This window comes from Rana temporaria, chromosome 11 (genome assembly GCF_905171775.1).
Source record: "Rana temporaria chromosome 11, aRanTem1.1, whole genome shotgun sequence".
In the NCBI taxonomy this organism is placed as follows: domain Eukaryota; kingdom Metazoa; phylum Chordata; class Amphibia; order Anura; family Ranidae; genus Rana; species Rana temporaria.
The window spans coordinates 130,036,388-130,058,170 of NC_053499.1; the positions used below are offsets into that span (position 1 = coordinate 130,036,388).

The 21,783-nt window shown below is 42.8% G+C and overlaps 1 protein-coding gene across 2 annotated transcripts in view; it reads left to right on the top strand.

Moving 5' to 3' along the window:
- Nucleotides 1–21,783, top strand: part of GNAO1 (G protein subunit alpha o1) — a 271,460-nt gene that overhangs the window by 195,972 nt on the left and 53,705 nt on the right. For both annotated transcript variants that reach the window (XM_040329144.1, XM_040329143.1), the window contains exons 5-6: nt 16,034–16,162; nt 21,532–21,661. In XM_040329144.1, the coding sequence (XP_040185078.1) occupies nt 16,034–16,162; nt 21,532–21,661 (259 nt within the window). The remainder of the gene's footprint in view (nt 1–16,033; nt 16,163–21,531; nt 21,662–21,783) is intronic.

Genomic DNA, 21,783 nt, shown 5'->3' on the forward strand with positions numbered 1-21,783 from the left:
AAATACAATTATTATACAAAGTAAAAGTAAAATTCAACATGATTAGCAGTACAATTTTTTAAGTCACTCCTCTATTAATAAAAATTGAATAAATGTAAGTAGGGTTGTCCCGATACCGATACTAGTATCGGTATCGGGACCGATTCCGAGTATTTGCGGGAGTACTCGTACTCCCGCAAATACCCCCGATACCCAAATAGAATACTTGCCCCGTCGCCGTGAAGCCGCATCCCGTTGCCATTCGCCGCATCCCCGCTGCCGCCGACTGTGTCATACGCCGGGAACATTACAGCTTTGAATAGCTGTAATGATTGGCTCCGCGCATAGACACTCCCCCTCGCTCGGGTGAACTGTCCAATCCCGAGCGAGGGGGAGTGTCTATACGCAGCGCCAATCATTACAGCGATTCAAAGTTGTAATGTTCCCGGCATATTACACAGTCGGCGGCAGCGGGGATGCAGGTAAGTGGGACATGGCTGCATGGGGGGAGACGCTGGATACATGGGGGGGAGACGCTGGATGGGGGGAGACGCTGGATACATGGGGGGGGAGACGCTGGATGGGGGGGGAGACAATGGCTGCATGGGGGGAGACGCTGGATACATGGGGGGGAGACGCTGGATGGGGGGAGACGCTGGATACATGGGGGGGAGACGCTGGATGGGGGGAGACGCTGGATACATGGGGGGGAGACGCTGGATACATGGGGGGAGACGCTGGATGGGGGGGGAGACAATGGCTGCATGGGGGAGACGCTGGATGGGGGGAGACGCTGGATGGGGGGAGACAATGGCTGCATGGGGGGTGACAATGGCTGCATGGGGGGAGACTCTGGATGGGGGGAGACTCTGGATGGGGGGAGACTCTGGATGGGGGGGAGACTCTGGATGAGGGGAGACTCTGGATGGGGGGAGACAATGGCTGCATGGGGGGTGACAATGGCTGGATGGGGGGTGACAATGGCTGGATGGGGGGTGACAATGGCTGCATGGGGGGTGACAATGGCTGCATGGGGGGGAGACAATGGCTGCATGGGGGGAGACAATGGCTGCATGGGGGGTGACAATGGCTGCATGGGGGGTGACAATGGCTGCATGGGGGGAGACAATGGCTGCATGGGGGGAGACAATGGCTGCATATGTGGGGGGACATCGCTGCATTTGGGGACACATTTAAAAAAAAGTATCGGTATTCGGTATCGGCGACTACTTGAAAAAAAGTATCGGTACTCGGTCCTAAAAAAGTGGTATCGGGACAACCCTAAACGTAAGCAAATGTGCTTTAGTGAGCCAAACTTGTCTGGGCATCTGTTCAATGTATACTCAACGGGTTTCATGGCCATTCATCAGGCATAAATGCTCTGGAAATCAATAACATATCTATAAATATGGGATACCCTTAGAACGGAGAAACATCTCTCAAAAAAAGGTCTACGACTTACAAAACAGCCCAATAGCAACACTCAACCTGTGTCCAAGGGAGGACAGGGATGATAATCTCACCCAGAGCTGAGGTGAGGAATCCCATCCAGACCGGAGAAAGCCAGATGAAGGCCACATGACCATATCACGACCATGTGAATGTTGTGTATGCGTAAGAGCCCACACTACTCTGCAAGGATATGTAAATAAAACCGTGTGCAATGAATGGACAGGTATGGGGGCGGGGCTTTGCCTTTTATGCATTATCCTGGCATCAGTGGGAGTAAACAATGCATCTTTGTTATAAGGGAGGAATGGTGCCCTGTCATTGGCGTCAGTGGGAGGAATAGTGGCCTGTCATTGCTATTAGTGGAAGGAATAGTGGCCCACCATTGATGTTAGTGGGAGAAAGAGTGCCCCCCCACTGCTATCAGTGGGAAGAATAATGCCCCATTGTTGGTGTCAGTGGGATTAACAGAGCCCTATCGTCAGCTGAATTAATGGTGCCCCATTGGTGTCATTTTGAGGAATAGTGCCCAATCCTTGGCATTAATAGGAGAAATCGTGCCCCATTGTTGGTGTCAGTGGCAATAGTGCCCCATTGATGGTTTTATTTGGAGGAATAGTGCCCCATCATTGGCATTAATGGGAGAAATGGTGCCTCGTTGTTGTCAGTAGCAAGAATATTGCCCCATTGGTGTCAGTGGGAGGAATAGTGTTTTGTATGAGTGAAAAAATGTCTTGTAAGAAAGAAAGTGCCTTAAGGGTCGCATCCGGGCCTTGGGCACAGTTTGGAGACCCGCTGCACTAGATAACTAGCTTCAAAGAGGATCTGTCATTTTGCTCAATGCAGTCTAAGTGAGCTATACACACTACCCCTTCATCAGGGCTACAAAACAAGAAAAAGGTCATGCATATAAAAATGAATATGCAAGTACAAATAATGAACATAAAATCAATGGATATATACCTATTTGCATATAATGGCGGACTCCAGTAAATAGCAGACTCAAAGATGATATCTTGCATACAGACATCAAAGGTCACAATACTTAATTTGCAAACCGTAAAATGAATTTGTTTGGCACCCTTGAAAACAGAACAATATTACGGTCAACATTGTCCTGTTTTTATTGAGATGTTGCCTACCATTTTATTCGTTTTACTGATTGCTAATGAAGTATTGTGACCTTTGATGTCTGTATGTAGGATATTATTCTCTTTGAGTCTGCCATTTACTGGAATCGGATATTATGTGCAGATGGGTATACACCCTTGGATTTTTATGTATGTTCATTTTGTTTTTTATTCATGACCTTTTTACTTTTATAGGTAAAATATATATGACTTATACATTTTTTATATAGCAACCTTTGTACCTGTTTTGCAGCCCTGATGAAAGGGACGTCTGTTTTGGCACCCGAAAATCGTTTTTTTTTTTCTTTTTATCATTAAGAAGAATCCAACTCCTGTTGCTCTTGCTGGACTCTTATGTATGTGGGTTCTCAACTCTGGATTTTTTTCCCTGTTTCTAAGGGAAGTTCCCGTAAAGTAGTAAAGCTTGTAAAAAGTCCTCCTGCAAGGTAATATGTGCTAGTAATGCATTGCATACTAGCCCATTATGAAAGACTGGCCTTGCCGCTGACGGGGCTTTCATCCACACTCATCCTACCGTGTTCATGGGCTCCGGCCATCTGACTGGCCGGGCTGCATTATAAGCTTGCCTGTAGGTAAAAAGGACACAAGTTTACTACCACTTTAAGTACTAGATACTTTGAGTACTAGATAGTTCCATGTGATCAGACAGACAAATAGATTGGTGGAGGAATGCTGCTGGGACTCGCAAGGATGTGACTGTCCGAACTCCATAGATTTACAAACATTTATTCCCTTGCCGCCGAGCGTACGCACATATTTCAGGGGTTATACCAGGATGAAGCCCGTAGCTGCAGACATCATCCCAGTATCATTTTTCAGAGTTGGCGATTGGCTTTCCAGGGATAACAACCGGTGTGGCTAAAAGGTCCTCCCCCCCCCCCCCCCCCACCTTCCGCCGCTCTTACCAGGCCTCACGTCCCACCGGGAGACCCAGTCTACGATCTGCCGCCTCCAGTGCCTAGCCGCAAACTGTAACGAAGCCGCGAATGGCTTCCATCCAGTCTCTTCAGTTTAAACGCGGAAGCGACGTCTCTTCCGGTTTACTCGGCTGCCAATGGCGCCGGTATTAAAAAAATACAGTATTCAGAATCGCCGTTTTCGTTGATCTGACTACTTTGAAGTACAAAAAAGGATTGGGGGGACATTTTTTAAAACGTCCCCGCAAGCTCGGGCAGCAAAGAAAACGTATACGGAAGTTGCGCCCGCATGTGTAAACGGTGTTGAAATCACATGTGAAGTATCACCGCGATCGTCAGAGCGAGAGCAATAATTCTAGCCGTAGAGCTCCTCTGTAACTCTAACCTCGAAACCGTAAAAAAAAAATTAAAGCGTCGCCTATAGAGATTTGTAGGTACCGTCGTTTGTTGCCGCAGTTCCACGAGTGCGTGCAATTATAAAGTGTGACATGTATGGTATCTATTTACTCAGCGTAACATCGTCTTTCACATTATACAAAAAAATTGGGCTAACTTTAGTTTTTCATTTTTTTTTTTTTTTTTTTTATTCATAGAAGTATTTTTCACAAAAAGTTGCGTTTTAAAACACAAATACTGTGTGACATAAAATATTGCAACAATCTTCATTTTATTCTCTAGATCCTCTGCTAAAAAAATATATTTAATGTTTGATTTCAAGAAATTTTCGAGCAAAAAATACAGATTTTAACTTGTAAACACCAAATGTCAGAAATGGGCTTGGTCATGAAAGGGTTAAATAATGCTAACTGTCCAGTCCTCTTTACACCCACAAATGGAACTTTCGCTTTAAGTGCCACATTTGGCATGTTTTTTTTTTTTTTTTTGGGGGGGGGGGGGTACACTCTTTTTAGGGGCATCCAGCTCCGAATTCTTCACGGGGCTCTGCCGCGTCAGGAAGTTAACCTCTCTCCCTGCAATCGTGCGTGCCCAGCTGTGAAGCCACAGCCGGGTGCCCACAGTAGTGATGCTGGCGCTGCAGAGAGAAGGGGGGCGGGGCTTCGTTCACCCGCATCGTGGAACTAGTAAGTGTCAGATTTATTGGAAGTTCAGCTACACTTTTTGTAGCTGCTGACTTTTAAATGGGTGGAACTCCGCTTTAAGTGCACTGGAGCAATGCAGTGCCTTTCATTCTGAATAGCGTCGCAATGTACCTACCGTTTTTTTTGGCCATGCAATGCATATTTGTGTGGTTTTGCATGTTCCCCCTGCAATAAACATCTGTTTAAAGTTGTCTGGGTACCATTCAGCATGAAAGTCACCAGATTGTACTAATGCATTTATTGTGCATTGCGGTAAAGTGCACATTTTGCAAGGGGGGCACTGCCAGGTAAGTTGTACAGGGCCCCCTGATTGCTAGTGGCAGCCTTGTCTCCAGGGCACAGGGGTGAATAAAGGTGTTGACATCTTGGTCCGTGAGCCTGGTGAGGCCATACCTTGGCAGGTTGGTGAGGTCAGTGTTGTCTTTAAAAAGCATTTAGAAAGAGTTGTCACTTTGCTGCTGCCTTGTGGTTGGTCCTTAAAGTGGTGTTCCACCCAAAAGCTTTAAGCAATCTCACCCCCTTGCATGCCAAATTTAGCATGTCATTTTTTTGAGGGGGGTGCAGGTAGCTAGTTTTGAAAGCTCACACTTTCTTCTCTAGTCGCTTCACCACCTAGTCGGCTCCTCCTCTCCCCCTCGCTCTCTACAATCTTCTGGGACATGCCACAGGTCCCAAAAGATTGCCTGGCCACTATGAGCATGGCGCCACTCACGTATGCGCTCTGCGCACACTTTGCTGTGAAGCCACAAATTGCCACAGCCGGTTTCCAACACTTGCAATGCCGGCTCCGCAGAGAGGCGAGGGAGAGGAGCGAGGCTTCGGGCGGCCGCATCACTGGACCATGGGAAAGGTGATTGTGTGTTTAAGTCAGCAGCTACACTTTTTGTAGCCGCTGACTATTAACCCTTTCGCTGCCAGGCCCTGTGCTCCATTGGATAAATTTCTCACCGCTCCAGGTGAGCCTCCTAAGTAGTCAAGGGTTGTTGAACCACCAAGGTGCTGGCAATGCTGATGATAGCAAATGAAAGGATGAAAACTGGACAGCCGCACTCCAAAATCACTTAAAATAAGTGGTCTTTTATTTTTCAACTGTACATACAGTCACTGCAACCCACAAAACACTAACTGTAAGTGCGAAACGCGTCGGCCATACTGTGTTTTGTGGGTTGCAGTGACTGTATGTACAGTTGAAAAATAAAAGACCACTTATTTTAAGTGATTTTGGAGTGCGGCTGTCCAGTTTTCATCCTTTCATTTCCCTGTGCTCCATTATTGCCCTCAGGTTGCCAGACCATTTTTGCAATATTTTTTGCATTTTTTTTTTTTCACTTCTAGCTTACGAAGTTTGTAAAAGACCCCCCCAAACCCATATATTTTCTGAAAGCACATGACCAGTAGAATAAAAAGAAGGTGCTACTGATATCTAAGGTCCCACGATATTTTCACAAATGTTTACCAAAACAATATTACAAAAAAATCACTAAAATCATGATTAGCAGATAAATACACAGCAAATTTTACAAAATTCCTAGTAAATATAAAAGCTTAACCTGTATTGAGTTAATAACAAATATTTAATTTTTACATTGCACCTTTTTTCCAAAATGGTGAAAATCGAACGTACGCAAAAATATAATTATCCTAATTTCTCAGAAAATCGCAAGGCTTTCATTTTTCTCTTGCAGCCTTCAGATATTGTGAAAGACCCCCAAAACCATATTTTCTAAAAGCATATGACCTCTAGAATAAAAAAGATGGTTCTACTGATTTTTTTAGACCCCCACCTTATTTGCGCAAATGTTTATAAAACCCATATATTCGCAAACAATACAATAAAACCATTATTGGCGGATAAAACCAAAAAATTTTACAAAATCCCTGCTAAATTCCAACTAAATATAAAATCTTAAAGTGGGGTTCCACCAAAAAGTTGAACTTCCGCTTTAAGCACTCCTCGCCCCCTTACATGCCACAATTGGCATGTCATTTTTTGGGGGTGGAGTGGGGGCTTTGGTAGGAGTGGGACTTCCTGTCCCACTTCCTACTTCCGCCCAGAGACCGCCTTGGCGACTTCTCTTCTCGCATCAGGCGGCCCCTCCCTTTAGGCGATCTCCAGGGACACGTGACGGGTCCCTTGATCGCCTGTCAACTCGTAGCGCGACTCGCGCATTCACAGTTAGTGCCCGGCCGTGAAGCTGAAAGCTGGTGCCCACACTATGAATGGAGGTGCCGGCCGGAGAGGGGGGATAGGAGAGAAGCTCCGGGCAGCCGTGTCGCTGGACCGTGGAGCAGGTACGTGTGTGTTTATCAAGTCAGCAGCTACACTATTTGACTTTTAATAAACACTAAAAGGCTGGAACTCCCCTTTAACCTGTATGGAGTTAATACATAACAAATATTTGTAAATTTTAAATTGTGCCTTTTTGAGAAATGGTGAAAATCGGACGTATGTAAACGTTTCTTTTTCACTTGCAGTGTTCAGAAAAAATTTAAAAGACCCCCAAACCATACATGTTCTGAAAGCACAGTAGAAGAAAAAGAAGGTGCTACTGATTTTTAAGACAGCGCTATATTTGCGCTAATGTTTATCAAAACAATATTTTCGCCAAAAATACACAAATCATTAATGATACATATAAACACAACATAACTTACAAAATTCTGGCTAAATTGCTACTAAAGCATTGTTCACATGTGGCATACTAATGTACACCCATGGGGGGCCATGTTTACCTGCACAGGAATGCACAGGTGTTCCATACATCCCCGCAAAGGCAGTCCAATTTATATCAATTGGGATGCAATGGCTGCACAGGCAAAGCTGCTGTTCCCAATCTGACATCCGCGTGGCTGTGGGTATACCACCCAGAATGCAGACCGTGTGAGCTCAGGAAGATGCAAATTGGAAGCAATGGCTCCGTTCGTGCACTTGCTACACCCAAATGACATCATGGGACTACCTGTGCATCCCTGTAAAGGTATACTGTGTATGCCCTGTGCGAACAAGTCCGCGTTCACACAAGCACACCGATCGGATCTGCCTGTCTGTTTTTCAGGTGGGCCGAATCGGACCACCCATTGTTTTCTATGGAGACGCTGATGTAACTGGACCGTTTACACCCGCCTGCATCCACTCTGCTAAAAACAGAGGGATGGGGATGCCATTCCCCATAAATTTAGCAGATAGGATCAGATAGTATCTGATGGAACAGGTGGTTTGTTTCTGACCGCCCCATAGAGAACAGCGGGCTGTGTCCGTGTCCTCTCTGCATCAGCAGAGACGGATCCCTCGCTGAGCAGGTGGATCTGCTTGACAGTCTGCTCCATATGAAAGGGGTCTTGCCAAGAGCATGCGGTCCATTAGGGGCGCTGGGGTGCCACCCCTCCTGCAGGGCTCCAGACTTGTATGCTTTTTTTTTTTTTTCAAGCCACACAATTAGAACTTAAGGCTCGAATTGGTTAGAAAAAGGTTGGGCTCGGGGGGCAGAGCATTGCACCCCGAACCCACCCACTTGTGACAATAGAAAATTAATACTCGGTATGGTCTTCTGGCTTCTCCTGAGGAAGTCTTGGAGAGGTGAGTGCGGGAGGGGGGCCGCCACCGTGGAGATGCTGTGTGCGGACCTGGGAGGGGGTTGCCACCCCCCAAAAAGTCACTGGGTCTTAATAAATATAACGCCTTTTATTCGTGGCAAAACAGTGTAGAAAATCCAAAATCTGTTACATCATGGGGATGGAAGGTACAGACAGGCTGAGAAACAAGATTCCACCATTAATAAGTTACCTTTATAGATGTCACCCAAAAATGCAGTTGCTCTGAGCCGAATAGGCTCATAAATACATGAAAAGGGCACTGCACCAGAGATTAAAATATATATATCTCAGAGGTCTAGACCCCCATATAGTCCTTATCTCTGCAACACTTGACTTGAATGAATAAGGAATCTCTATCTGGAATCACTGCCTGCGCCCACTGTGCTGCATGGAGGGGGTGGTAAACACATGTTTACCAAGCCCAAACTTCACCCGCACTGCTCCCCGCCGCAATACCCAGCCTGTCAGAATGCCGGATAAGAAGCTGAGGGAGGGGAAGGAGTGACGCTGGTCCCAGCATGAATGGATCAGGGGTGCGGGGGCCAGTATGGGGGGGGTGATCAGAGTGATTGGGGGGAACATATCTGGATCTCTCCGAGCCCCATGCGGCACCTGAAGCCAGTGGGAGATGACTGATGCCAGCTTATGATGGTGGGTAAAGGAGGATAATTGCGCTAAACCAAATCATAAATTTATATCAAAAAAACAATTTAGGCATCTGCCCAAGTGCATGTGCTAAACATCTAAATTAACACTCTAAGATATAAACAATTATGTAAATCGCATAGAGTCAGGGGGCCCAAAGCCACCTGGCCCTGCTAGGAAATAATATGTGAAAAAACCCAGTGATAAATGCCACAAGTTACTGTGCAACAAAACACCGCGGCCACAATAGTACTGGTAAAAATAAACCACAGAAGTGGTAAGTAAAGTCCGTGAAGTCCAAAAATGAATAAATAAAAAATAAGTGATAAGTCCAAATAGCAAGGAAGACACCCGTGTAAACTGCAGAAATTATGTTGTTAGGCACCAGACGTGAATCCACCACCAGTCATGCAGCTGCTTACCAAAAAACAAGGTCCTGCCGGACCACTATCAGCATATCTCTCAACCATAGATATTAGATCAGCAGTGAATCCTCCACTGGCGCTAGAAACATGCCAGGCTCAACGATGGGTATAAAAGACAAAACAGAGCTCCACATAGCATAAAATCTGGGTGATTTATTTAAAACCAAAATGTAACAGGTATACAACTCACATTTGGGTTGATAAAAACAGCATTTGGCCTGCAACGCCGGCTGGACGTATCCAGGAACAAAGCCACTCGTATGGAGTAATGAGGGGGATGGCATCCGCACGTCACTCGCTCCACCCGACGCGTTTCGTGAAAGAATCACTTCGTCTCTGGGCAGCTTATGATGGTAACTGCGGGGGGTTGGATCAGTTGGGGGGGTAATCGGTGAAGGGGATAGTAAAGGAGAGTGGGGGAGTAGTTTTAGGTGGAAGGGAGCGCCGGGGGTTGGAGAGGCTGGGGACAGGAAAGGGCTGGCATGGAGGGGCGGTCACATTTAGGGTTAATAACTCTGGGCTATAATTTGCTGATCAGAGTTATACAATTGTTCAGCAGAGTCTGATGAACAGTTCTGCTATAAGTTTATGGTCATTGAAGTGGCCATGAGCTTATAGGAGAGGGAGAGTTGAGGTCTCTACGGCAGGCAGGTCCGGTGGAAAAAAAAAGCAGGGAAAAGTTGAAATTATATCAAGCTCCACCCAGCAAAATCTCTGGAAAATGTTGAGTATCCCTAATATTGTGAGATAACTCTTATGCCGCATACACACGACCATTTTTCGGGTTCTAAAAAATGAAGTTTTTTTTTTATGTCGGTAAAAACGATCGTGTGTGGGCTTCAGAACATTTTTCAGGTTCTAAAAAAATGGCCACATTTTTTTCTGAACATGCTCTATTTTTTCACAACGTTTTTAACGTGGTCGTTTGTAAGGTTGTAAAAAATTGTCGTGTGTGGGCTTTAACGACGTGAAAAATCCGTGCATGTTTAGAAGCAAGTTATGAGACGGGAGCGCTCGTTCTGCTAAAACTAGCGTTCTTAATGGAGTAAGCACATTCATCACACTGTAACAGACAGAAAAGCGCGAATCGTCTTTTACTAACACGAAATCTGCTAAAGCAGCCCAAAAGGTGGCGTCATCCGAATGGAACTTCCCCTTTATAGTGCCGTCGTACGTGTTATACGTCACCGCGCTTTGCTAGAGCATTTTTTTTTCATGATCGTGTGTATGCAACGTCGTTTAATGATCAAGTTGAAAAAAACGTATTTTCTAGACCCTTAAAAACGTAATTTTTTAGAATCCGAAAAACGGTCGTGTGTACGCAGCATTAAAGCTGGTGCAAGGGAGCTCTATTTGGCATTCCCTGGGATCTCACCAGATGGAGTGTATGATGCTATTGCCCAGGTGCTGCAGACGGAAGCTGAGTACAGTTGATGCTTTTTTTTTTCCTACATTTTTTTTTTGTTGCATGGAGGAGGGAGCAGAGTAAATGATCAGACCTTGAATTTTTTGTGCAAGATCTGCTTAACTGCTCTTGTGCAGACTTGCCTGCCGCCCCATTACAAATAACATTCTGTGTGAGGTAGCTGGGTGCTCTGTGCATGGTGCAGAGTGTATTTTCTGCTCCAGCTTGCGTTCAGAATGGGTGGCTTTCTTTGCATATTTATGCTGCTGGGCAGTCCTTGCAAAGTGTGTGTCTGTTTCTGACCGATGTGACTATATTCTGTATTTCAAAATCTGTTCCTATATAGAAGTTTTATATTTGTATATGTTTATGGGAAAGCCATATTTTGCTTAATTTCTGCTTCACAATGTTACAGCACAGAGTTTACTGCTCCTCACAAAGCAAGTATAAGGCTCCATTCACACCTAGGCGTTTTTACGCCCGACGCTATTGCAGCCTGCAATACGCTGGAGGGGTGATTTAACATTGTCGGCTATGGAGATGGTCCACGCCGTACGCCTGAAGCTCAAAACAAGTCCCGGACCCTTTTTTTCAGGCGGCTTTCGGCGTTCGGCATAGCAGACAATGTTTCAATCACCCCTCCGGCATATTGTAGGCTAAAAAACAACGCGTTTTGTTGTGGCAAATCGCGGGACAAAACACCGCAATTTGTCGCAGCAAATTGCGGTACAATATGCCACGTTCAGGTGTGAATGCAGCCTAAATGAGAAGGAGGGGGTAAAAAAGGGAGGAAGGGGGGAGGATTTTTTTTTTTTTTAATATCAATTTTGTATTAAGAAAATGTATTATTTACCCATTATATAATCGGAATTCATACCAATCAAACTAGTACCACGATGGTCCATTTTTTTTCTCCGGTCTTGGGGGACCGGTTGGGGACTGACCTAATTTTGTCATATATTGGATGATGGTACACCCCCTTTCAATTTTACTTGGCTTCTGAAGCAATATACAGTACATCTTCAATCCATACATACAGAGAAACCAAAACAAGTAAGTTCAGATATTAAGTCATGTGTGATGAAATGCAATGACACCGGGAAAAAGTATTAAATGCATGAAGAAAGGGAAAGGGATGTGCAAAAAGGTATGGAAAGCCAAGACACAAGCTGAGATCTATCAGTAATTAGAAAGCAATCCTGCCTCTTGTCATTGCAAATTAATATCAGCTGGTTCCGTCCCATAAAAAGGTGTCCCTTTACCAAGGTGTCACACAAGAAACCTCTCATGATGGGCTCTCTCAAGACCTTCACAGCCTTATTTTTGCAAAACATACTGAGGGCATTGGCTACAGAAGGATTTCTAAACCTCTGAATGTTCCAGTGAGCGCTGTTGGGGCCATAATCCAAAAGTGAACAGAACATAATTTCACCATAAACCACCCACGATTTTTGACAGAGGAGTGAAAAGAATTATCAGAAGAGTTGTGCTAGAGCCAAGGACCATTTGTTGGAGAGCTTCAGAAAAAGACCTGGAATTAGCAGGTACAATTGTTTCAATGAAAACCATAAGTAATGCACTCAACTGCTATGGACTGTATGTACGCTCATCACGCAAGACTCCATTGCTGAAGAAAAAAGGTTGAAGCTTGTTTAAAGTTTACTGCACAACATTTAGACAAGCCTGGGAAATACTGGGAGAATATAGTCTGGTAAGATGGGACCAATATTGAACTCTTTGGATGCCATAACCAGGGCCGGCCTTAGGCGTTCAGGCGCCCTGTGCAAGCTAATCCTGTGTTTACATTACACAGAACCCTGCAGCTTTGGACCCCCTGCATGTTACACAGTGCAGACCCCCCTTCAGTGTATCCACCCCGTTCAGTGCAGACCCCCCTTCAGTGTAGCACCCCCTTTCAGTGTCCCCACCCCCTTTCAGTGTCGTGTCCCCCCCCTCGTTCAGTGTAGCCCCCCTCGTTCAGTGTAGCCCCCCTCGTTCAGTGTACCCCCCCCCCGTTCAGTGCAGCCCCCCCCTTCAGTACCTCAGATCACAGTGGCCGCAAGAGGAGGGGATGGTAGGTGCAGCAGTGTCACCCTGCACCCCCCCCTCGCACACCCCATCCCCCAAGCCACTGTAGCTAGCTCACCTCTCCCTGCCTGTGCCAGTGTGCCGCTGCCTAAACTCGTGGCGCTGCCACCGGGGGTGTAATACAATCGCGGAGGGGGGTGCCAGTCTGACACCCCCAGTGTGTGGTACCCGGGGGCGACTCGCCCCCCCCTTTAGTACGCCTCTGGATGGCCGCACGGCGCCCCTGTTGCCCATGGTGCCCTGTGCGGCCGCACAGCTCGCACACCCCAAAGGCCGGCCCTGGCCATAACACACACCATGTTTGGAGGCCAAATGGCACTGCACATCACCCCAAAAACACCCCCATACCAGCAGTGAAGTTTGAAGGTAGGAACATCATGGTGTGGAGCTGTTTTTCAGCATATGGTACTGGCAAACGTCATATCATTGAAGGAAGGATGAACGTGAAAATGTACCAAGACATTCTTGATAAAAATCTGCCGCCATCTACTAGAATAATGAAACAAGGGTGGGCATTTCAGCAAGAAAAGTATCCCAAACACAAAGCCAAGGAAAGTTATAATTGGTTTCAAAGAAAATAAAGCTGCTAGAATGGCCCAGCTAATCACCTGACTTGAATCCAATAGAAAATCTATGGAAAGAACTCTAGAAGAGGCCCACGGAACCATCAAGAGTTGAAGAATGGGCCAAAATCACACCTAAGCAATGCATGCGACTCGGTTCTCCATACAGAAGCTTTCATTACAAAGGATTTTATACGAAATATTAAATAAATCTCAGTTAGCGTTTTCAATACCTTTTCCCTGTGTCATTCCGTTTTATTACACAACTTATTTCTGAACTTGTTTTGTTTTTTTTGTATGTATGGATTGCATGGGTTGTTATCGACGTGGTGAAAATTTTCATGTCAACAGCACCTTTAGAAATATATTTACCTAGAAAAATGGTGATGTGTTTAATACTTCTTTTACCAGCTATATACCTAATAAAACTTCACTTCAGTTTCCCTTTAGTTGGAGCATTGGGGACCTTATAATTGCAATAGGATTTAACACAGGGGTCCATTGCAGATTTGTGGTAGAATAAAATGCAAATTAGACATGTTTATCAGAATGCTGTGAAAGAAATTTGTGTTAAGTTTTAAAATGGCCAAGGTTTTAGTATTTCATTTGTCATTAAATTGCAGGTTAGAAGGCCAGCATCCTATAATGAAATGTATAATGATTTTTATTGATATAAACCACAATGTAACGTTTAGGTATTAGCAAAGAAACAACTGCAAGTCTTCGATCTTTTGCTAGTCACAAAATGAACATACAATATAACCTTATAAAGTCATCTTTAAGGATTCTCATCTGTATCTTCTCAACTGTAAGGAAAATTCAGTTTGTCCTTGTAGATGTGTTAATGTCACTTCTGATGTCACATGTAAGATCTTGGGCAACAAAAAAACTTCCAATTATAATTCAGCTGCCAAGTGTCGGCTAGATGCTGATGACATTTATTTAGAAACAACTGTTACTGTGTTGTTTAGAAAATACATTGTAATTAAAATAGATATAATCAGTTGGAAATTTGCATGTCAAAGTTGCCAATGATAAATTTTTGTTCTATGCTAGAGCCACTTAACCACTTCAGCCCTGATCCATTTTGCTGGTCAATGACCAGGCCACTTTTTGCGATTTGGCACTGCGTCGCTTTAACTGACAAGTGGCTCCCAAACAAAATTGGCATCCTTTTTTTTCCCCACAAATAGAGATTTCTTTTGGTGGTGTTTAATCACCTCTGCAGTTTTTATCTTTTGTGCTATAAACAAAAATAGAGCGACAATTTTGAAAAAAAATATTTTTTACTTTTTGCTATAATAAATATCCCCCAAAAACATATATATAAAAAAAAACATTTGTTTCCCCTCAGTTTAGGCCAGTACGTATTCTTCTACATATTTTTCGTAAAAAAAAAAAAAAATTGCTATAACCAAATTGCTTTGGTTTGCGCAAAAGTTATAGCGTCTACAAAATAGGGGATAGTTTTATGGCATTTTTATTAATAATCTTTTACTAGTAATGGTGGCGATCTGTGATTTTTATCAGTACTGCGACCTTATGGCGGACACTTTTGACACATTTTTGGGACCATTGGCATTTCTATAGCGATCAGTGCTATAAAAAAAAGCCTAACCCCTGAAAGACAAAACCACACCATAACCCCTAGTCCACCAAATAATTTGGACCAGTGCTCAAAGCAAGGTCCATAAAGACCTGGATGAGCGAGTTTGGGGTGGAAGATCTTGACTGGCCTGCAGAGTCCTGACCTCAACCCGATAGAACACCTTTGTGATGAATTAGAGGGGAGACTGTGAGCCAGGCCTTCTCTCCAACATCAGTGCCTGACCTCACAAATGTGCTTCTGGAAGAATGGTCAAACATTCCCATAGACACACTCCTAAACCTTGTGGACAGCCTTCCCAGAAGAGTTGAAGCTGTTATAGCTGCAAAGGGTGGGTCAACTCAATATTGAACCCAACGGACGAAAACTGGAATGCCATTAACATTCATGTGCGTGTAAAAGCATATAGTATGTTTACTGCAGTACAGCTGACTGGTGGTGCTGCTCCATCTCCTATTCTGAGCTCCACTGTAGAGGGACTGCAAGAGGCTGCTACAAAGTCAAATTTAAATACTTAACACTGCTTGTATTAAAATAAAATAACATTTTAATGATTTATTAATGACTAAATTAAAGTTCAGCTTTAATATCCAGCTATGACTGAGACTTGGACAGGAGTAGTAATACTAGACCTGGATTTTACTATAAGGAACAAAATCATTTTAATGTACAGAGTTGCATTTAGACTGGAAAAGAACAAACCTTTGCCTTTCTAATTCACTACAATTTTAATCATTAAATTAATTAGCCTAATACTTTAATTTTATGGTGAATTTGATATCCTTTCCTCTAGGGATGTGCTGATCTTAGTTAAATTAAAGCTAAATGAGGTCACAACATAATGGACATTCCTTTAGAACATCTATTCTATTAGTGAAATGTGACGCTTGCACGCTGTCCGCTGCTCTTTTTTTATTATTTATTTGTTTATTATTAAATGCTATTGCACAAATTTGAAGCAGCCAATAAGAGAGTGTCTTTGCTTGTCCCAACAGGTTGGGCTGTAAAAAGTAAAATCTGACTTTTTATTTTATTTTTGTAATTACATGTTGCTGTGCTTTGCCCTGTCTTTCTTAAAATATTAATGAAAATGTATCTGTTTTCCTTATAGCTACCTAGACAGCTTAGATCGGATCGGAGCACCAGATTACCAACCTACAGAACAGGATATCCTGCGGACCAGAGTGAAGACCACTGGCATTGTAGAAACTCATTTCACTTTCAAGAACCTCCATTTCAGGTTGGTGTGATATCTGGTCTTTGACACATTATGGCACCTCCTGTGACCATAAAATGGGGGATTGACACAAACTAGAGCAGGGGTGTCAAACTCAATTTCATTGTGGGCCGCATCAGCATTTATGATTGCCCTCAAAAGGGCCGGTTGTATCTGTAAGATTAGATGTCCAGCGCATCCCCTCCCCTTACATTAGATGTCAAGAGCCACCCCACCATCAGAAGTTGAGTCCCCCACTCTCCCTTACATCACAGTGCACCCCCTTTCCTTATGCTGCTTCTGGGGAGAAGCTGGATGCATGGCTTAAAAGCAGAAAGTAAGGGTCTGGAGGAGGGCTGGAGGTGCGAGGACCACATGAAATTGCCTGGAGGGCCGGATTCAGCCCGCGGGCCTTGTGTTTGACACCTATAAACTAGAGTATGGAGAAACAGGGCCGAATAGGTGCAGAGTTCAGACACATTTGCTTGTAGCTTCTTTTGTGTGCTGCTCTTTGTAATGGTCAGAAACGCACCTTAATTTTTAGGTACCTGATTCTTTAACCGTTTTTTACCCCAGCTATTCACAACTTCATCTCTGTTGTGTTAAGAACCATCACTATTGGGTGATTGAGCTTCTTGATTGGAACGAATGCTGTACTTTGCCCCCCTTTTTTTTTTTGCCTCGTGCATGCATGTTGTAGCAAAGGTTTACAAACTGTAAAACATGCTTTGCAGCACATTTGTAATTTTTTTGGTACAAAAACATAATACATAGACAAAACAAATGCACCAGATCACACACAGTGAGAAACATTTGTATTGTCTTGCAGCTTACTGCAAAAAAATAAGTCTGGTGCATTTTTGGTACAGTAAGTGGTCGCATGTTTAGCAAACCCATTGAAAATGTTTGAACACACTAGAACACGTGTCGGCATACACAAAAAATACCTTTTTAAAATGCAAGATTAATCACTTTCATTAAAGTTTTATCCAAATTGTAATGTAATAGCAGGCTAAGTAGACCATTGCTTTTAGTAACACTGGATATTACAAGATCCTGGATATTGGCTGGCCTGCTTATAGATCTGACCTCACTTAGTGGAGGCGTGAATGTTCGTTTGTCATACTATTGCCAATTCACTCATTGTATACTGTTGGTACTTGGAGTTAAAGCAAATCCTTGTAAAAAGACACTCCCAAGATATTCCACAAGAAAGAAAAAAGAGGAAAGGCAGGATGGGTAGCATTGGAATAATGCAGATGGTGAAATGTATGAACACAAAAAGCAGAAGAAAAGGATGAAATTTTAACGGTTCCCAAACTCTCAGGAATAAAGCTATACCTAAAAGTATTAAAAAAACAACATTTTATTGTGTGCAAAACATGAAAAAAAGAGAAAATCAGATAGTAGAATGTGTTTTACGATTTTCCTATATTGGACCTCAAATTTGCCTCCTAACAGACCATATCATATAAACAATATATGAAAAAGGTTGATTACAGTAGTCCTCAATAATATAGGAGGTTGTGTGTTTCTATAGGGAGTGGAAAGAGATACCAATGGACCAAGGCATTTTGTGGTATGTCACTTCTTCAGGAGAACTTAAAACACTAGGGGAACACATACATTAATATTCAGATATATTATAACTTCCATAATAATCAAAGAAATTATACCATAGTTCATATACTCACATATTGAAACACGACAAGATATATCTATAAAGTATCCTGCAACTTAATCAAGGCCAGAGACAAAGACGCCAGAGGCCATGGACCAAAGACTAGAAAAATGGAGTGGGTAGCAAGGCACCCAAAAAACGGGGCCATCTAGGTGGAATCCTATAATAAAAAAAAATGGTAAACTATAGAAGTTACTTTATGTATGCATGTGTGTGTGTATATATAGACAACCCACACATGTCCATTAAATATAATGCAGTCCCTCATTTAATTTTGTGCAAAAAGACTCGCACAACAGCTACCCTACTATGTAAATGTGTCACTAATAAGTGGTCAAAGATAGAGGAAACACCCCAGGATATAATCTAAAATACTCAGTCAAACCAGCCCGGAGTGTCCCAGGTAAACAAAAATCAAGAGCAGGGGAACAAGATGTAGGAAATTTGAGGAAACCACTGAACGGTTGCACTCCGAATAACACTGTTTGTGGCAAAACGGTGTAGAAAATCTCCAAAATCTGTTACATCATGGTGATGGAAGCTACAGACAGGCTGAGAAGCAAGATGCCACCATTAATTTACTTTTATAGATGTGACCCAAAAATTCAGTTGCTGTGAACCGAATAGGACCATAAATACATGAAAAGTGCACTGCACCAGAGATATAGAGATATTAGTGGCACCCGCCCTTAAGTTGGCTCAATATGGAGCATCATTTATAGATTTATCTTGTTTCAATATGTGAGTACATGAACTGTAATGATATCAACTATCATTACGGAAGTTATAATTATCTGATTATTAATGTATATATCCCCTAGTGTTGTAAGGTCTCCTGAAGAAGCGACATGCCACAAAATATGTTGGGGCTCATTGGGATCTCTTTCCACTCCCTATAAACACAGAACCTCTTGTTATTGAGGACCACTACATTCCACCTTTGTCATATATTGTTTTTACGATATGAACATAATGTATTTATTTATATGGGAGTCTGGTCTGTTAAAAGACAAATTTGAAGCCTGATATAGGGGAATAGTAAACACATATTCTTCTATGTGATTTTATCTCATTTTAATCTTTTGTACACAATAAAATGTTGCTTTTTTAATATTTGTGGATACAACTTTATTCCTGAGGCTGCGTTACCATTTGGCGATTTGAAATCGCTGCGACTCTGCTGTTTTCAACTCTTTGGAAAAATATTCTTAATGGCACCCCAAACACGGTTCAGTTTTGCCGTGATTGTTGCACAAAGCTAATTTCCCAAAAATGTGCCTATGCTTCTTTTTGTACAACAAATATGCATAGGACAGTCAAGTGAATGGGCTGCTCTATGCGAAAAATGTGGAATCGCAGGGAAATCACATGCACAAAATCACGAACAAGAACACGTGTTCTTTTTGGGAAAAATGCTGCTAATGTCTGTGGGTACCCTTCATTTTAGAAGAATGATGCTAAAGGATCATGTTGGAAGTAGTTTAAATTCATCTACTTGCCAATGGTACCAATGTCACTTTGCTTAAATTGCAGAAAGCAGCGTTCTTCTTTTAAGGTCAACATACATTTAGAGCATGTAAGATCTTACTAACTAATGTAGTATTTGCAGACAAGGAATAATAATAATTTTCTTGGGGATTTATCCTATCTGACATTGTAAACTTTGTTCACTAAGAGTAATCTCCTTTGATGGGCACATTAACTTATCTTAATTTTCTATAAAAATGTCCCCTAAATAATCTTCACTGGAGCACTTTGTACGAAAAAAGCCTTTACAGAATGGATTAATGCATCAAAGTTACAGAGAGAACAAAGTATACACATTGTGATGATTTCTCGTCCTTCAGTATACACAATTAGTGACTCCCTCTAATGGTCAAAGTGAGAAATTACACATGTAACCATTTCTCTTTTTGTGTTCTAGTGACTCAACCTTGCTGTATATAACATTTCAGAAAAATGTATTTAGAATATAATTGTAATGCTTGGCAAAAAAAAACATTGCTGTGTGGCCTGTGAATATGCTGATCTGTTGAATTTTCTAAAGGCTAACACAGTGATTACACTGATTACAAGGGCGTCTCACTGCTGGATACATTTTGTTTAATGCAATAATAATTTAATGTAACAGAAGCATGAGATATGAGGGGGGAAAGTTGGGAGTTGGACTGATTCTGGAAGGGTATTCTTACTGCTGGAGGTACTTTAAAGCGGTGGTTCCCCTAAAAATAAAATGTTAACATTGCCTTTCCCAAATAAATTACGATTAGAATCAGCCAGTTTTATTAAAAAAAAAAGCTCCGTACATACCGTTTGTTAGATTCGTTCCCACCGCCACTTCCGGGTACGATGCTGGCGGTGGGCATTCCTATTTGATTGACAGGCATCCGACCGACGCATACATCGCGTCACGAGATGCCGAAAGAAGCCGAACGTCGGTGCGCATGCGCCGTATAGAGCCGCACCGACGTTCGGCTTCTTTCGGCATCTCGTGACGCGATGTATGCGTCAGTCGGATGCCTGTCCATCAATTAGGAATGCCCACCGCCAGCATCGTACCCGGAAGTGGCGGTGGGAACGAATCTAACAAACTGTATGTACGGACCTTTTTTTTTTAATAAAACCGGCCGATTCTAATCTTAAATTATTTGGGAAAGGCAATGTTAACATTTTATTTTTAGGGGAACCACCGCTTTAAGGTTTAAAGGGGACCTATACTCTGTTGTTTGTTTAAAGGTAACCAATCAAGATTAGACATGTGCCAAAATCTGGATATTCAATACTAATTATTATAACTGGGCGGAATTTTTTCCCCATTATTTAGCTTTATAGCCAGGTCACACTAGTGTTTCTGTTGCTGGTAGCAGTTAAAAGGTCACTAAAGATGGACTTGCTTGCTCCTATGGTGTCCGTCCCTTGCTAGTAAAGATGCTGCAGAATCTGTTGCCAAAAATGGGACCTTGAGGGAGTGAAACCATTCTGTTTAAGTCAGCAAGGGAGCAACGCAATAGGATCACTTCTCTCATAGCTATCCTGGCGCTGGTGGCATGTACTTAGTCTGAGCTAACACCTTAACTTGCATGTCAGGTTGTTGCGTCACCTGAACCCTTGACAGCTGCTGCCTGTTAAAAAAAAATTTAGGCATTTCAGTTTATGATCCTTTCATTGTCTAAAAAATAGAAGCAGATTTTTTTTCCCTGAAAGATTCCTTTTAAAACATGTTGACGGCTTTGCTGGGTTGATAAATGGCGCAATAGAAGGGCAGAAATATTTACCTTTCCTGGAGAAAATGCTTTTTCCTGCTCCCTCCAGTGCTGGCCAAATGGCCAAAAACCTAGACATTTGATCAACTGAACTGCTAAAGGAAAATATCTGAGTTTTGATTGCCCTCCCACCTCTCCACAGAGAGATGACCAAGTGAGCAGTAATGGTGGTAGGAACCTGAAGCATTGTTTCATGCAAGATACTAAGCGTATGTCCGCCCTTTCATCTGTTTGTCTGCTGGAATAAGGCTATTTTTATATGGGTACATTTCAGGTCCTCATTAGGACTAGTACTTGCATCAGTCATCCATAGGTGAATATTTATTTAGATTAGAATTACGGTAACTTATAATTTCATAACTAGAAATGATCAGTTATGAAAACATACAGCAAAGTTATGTTACGTGTACATATTATATGTTGTCATCATGAAGCTTTTCTTCACCCAGGCTGTTTGATGTTGGGGGACAACGATCAGAGCGGAAGAAATGGATTCACTGTTTTGAAGATGTGACGGCCATCATTTTCTGTGTCGCTCTGAGTGGGTACGATCAAGTTCTTCATGAAGATGAGACTACGGTGAGTGTGATATCATTGACTGCCAATTGACAATATATATCTCTCTGCATCTCTAAGGTTATGGTGATCAGCTGACTATAAATGGATAAAAGCATTTGTTCTCTTGTGTTTGTATATCTTGG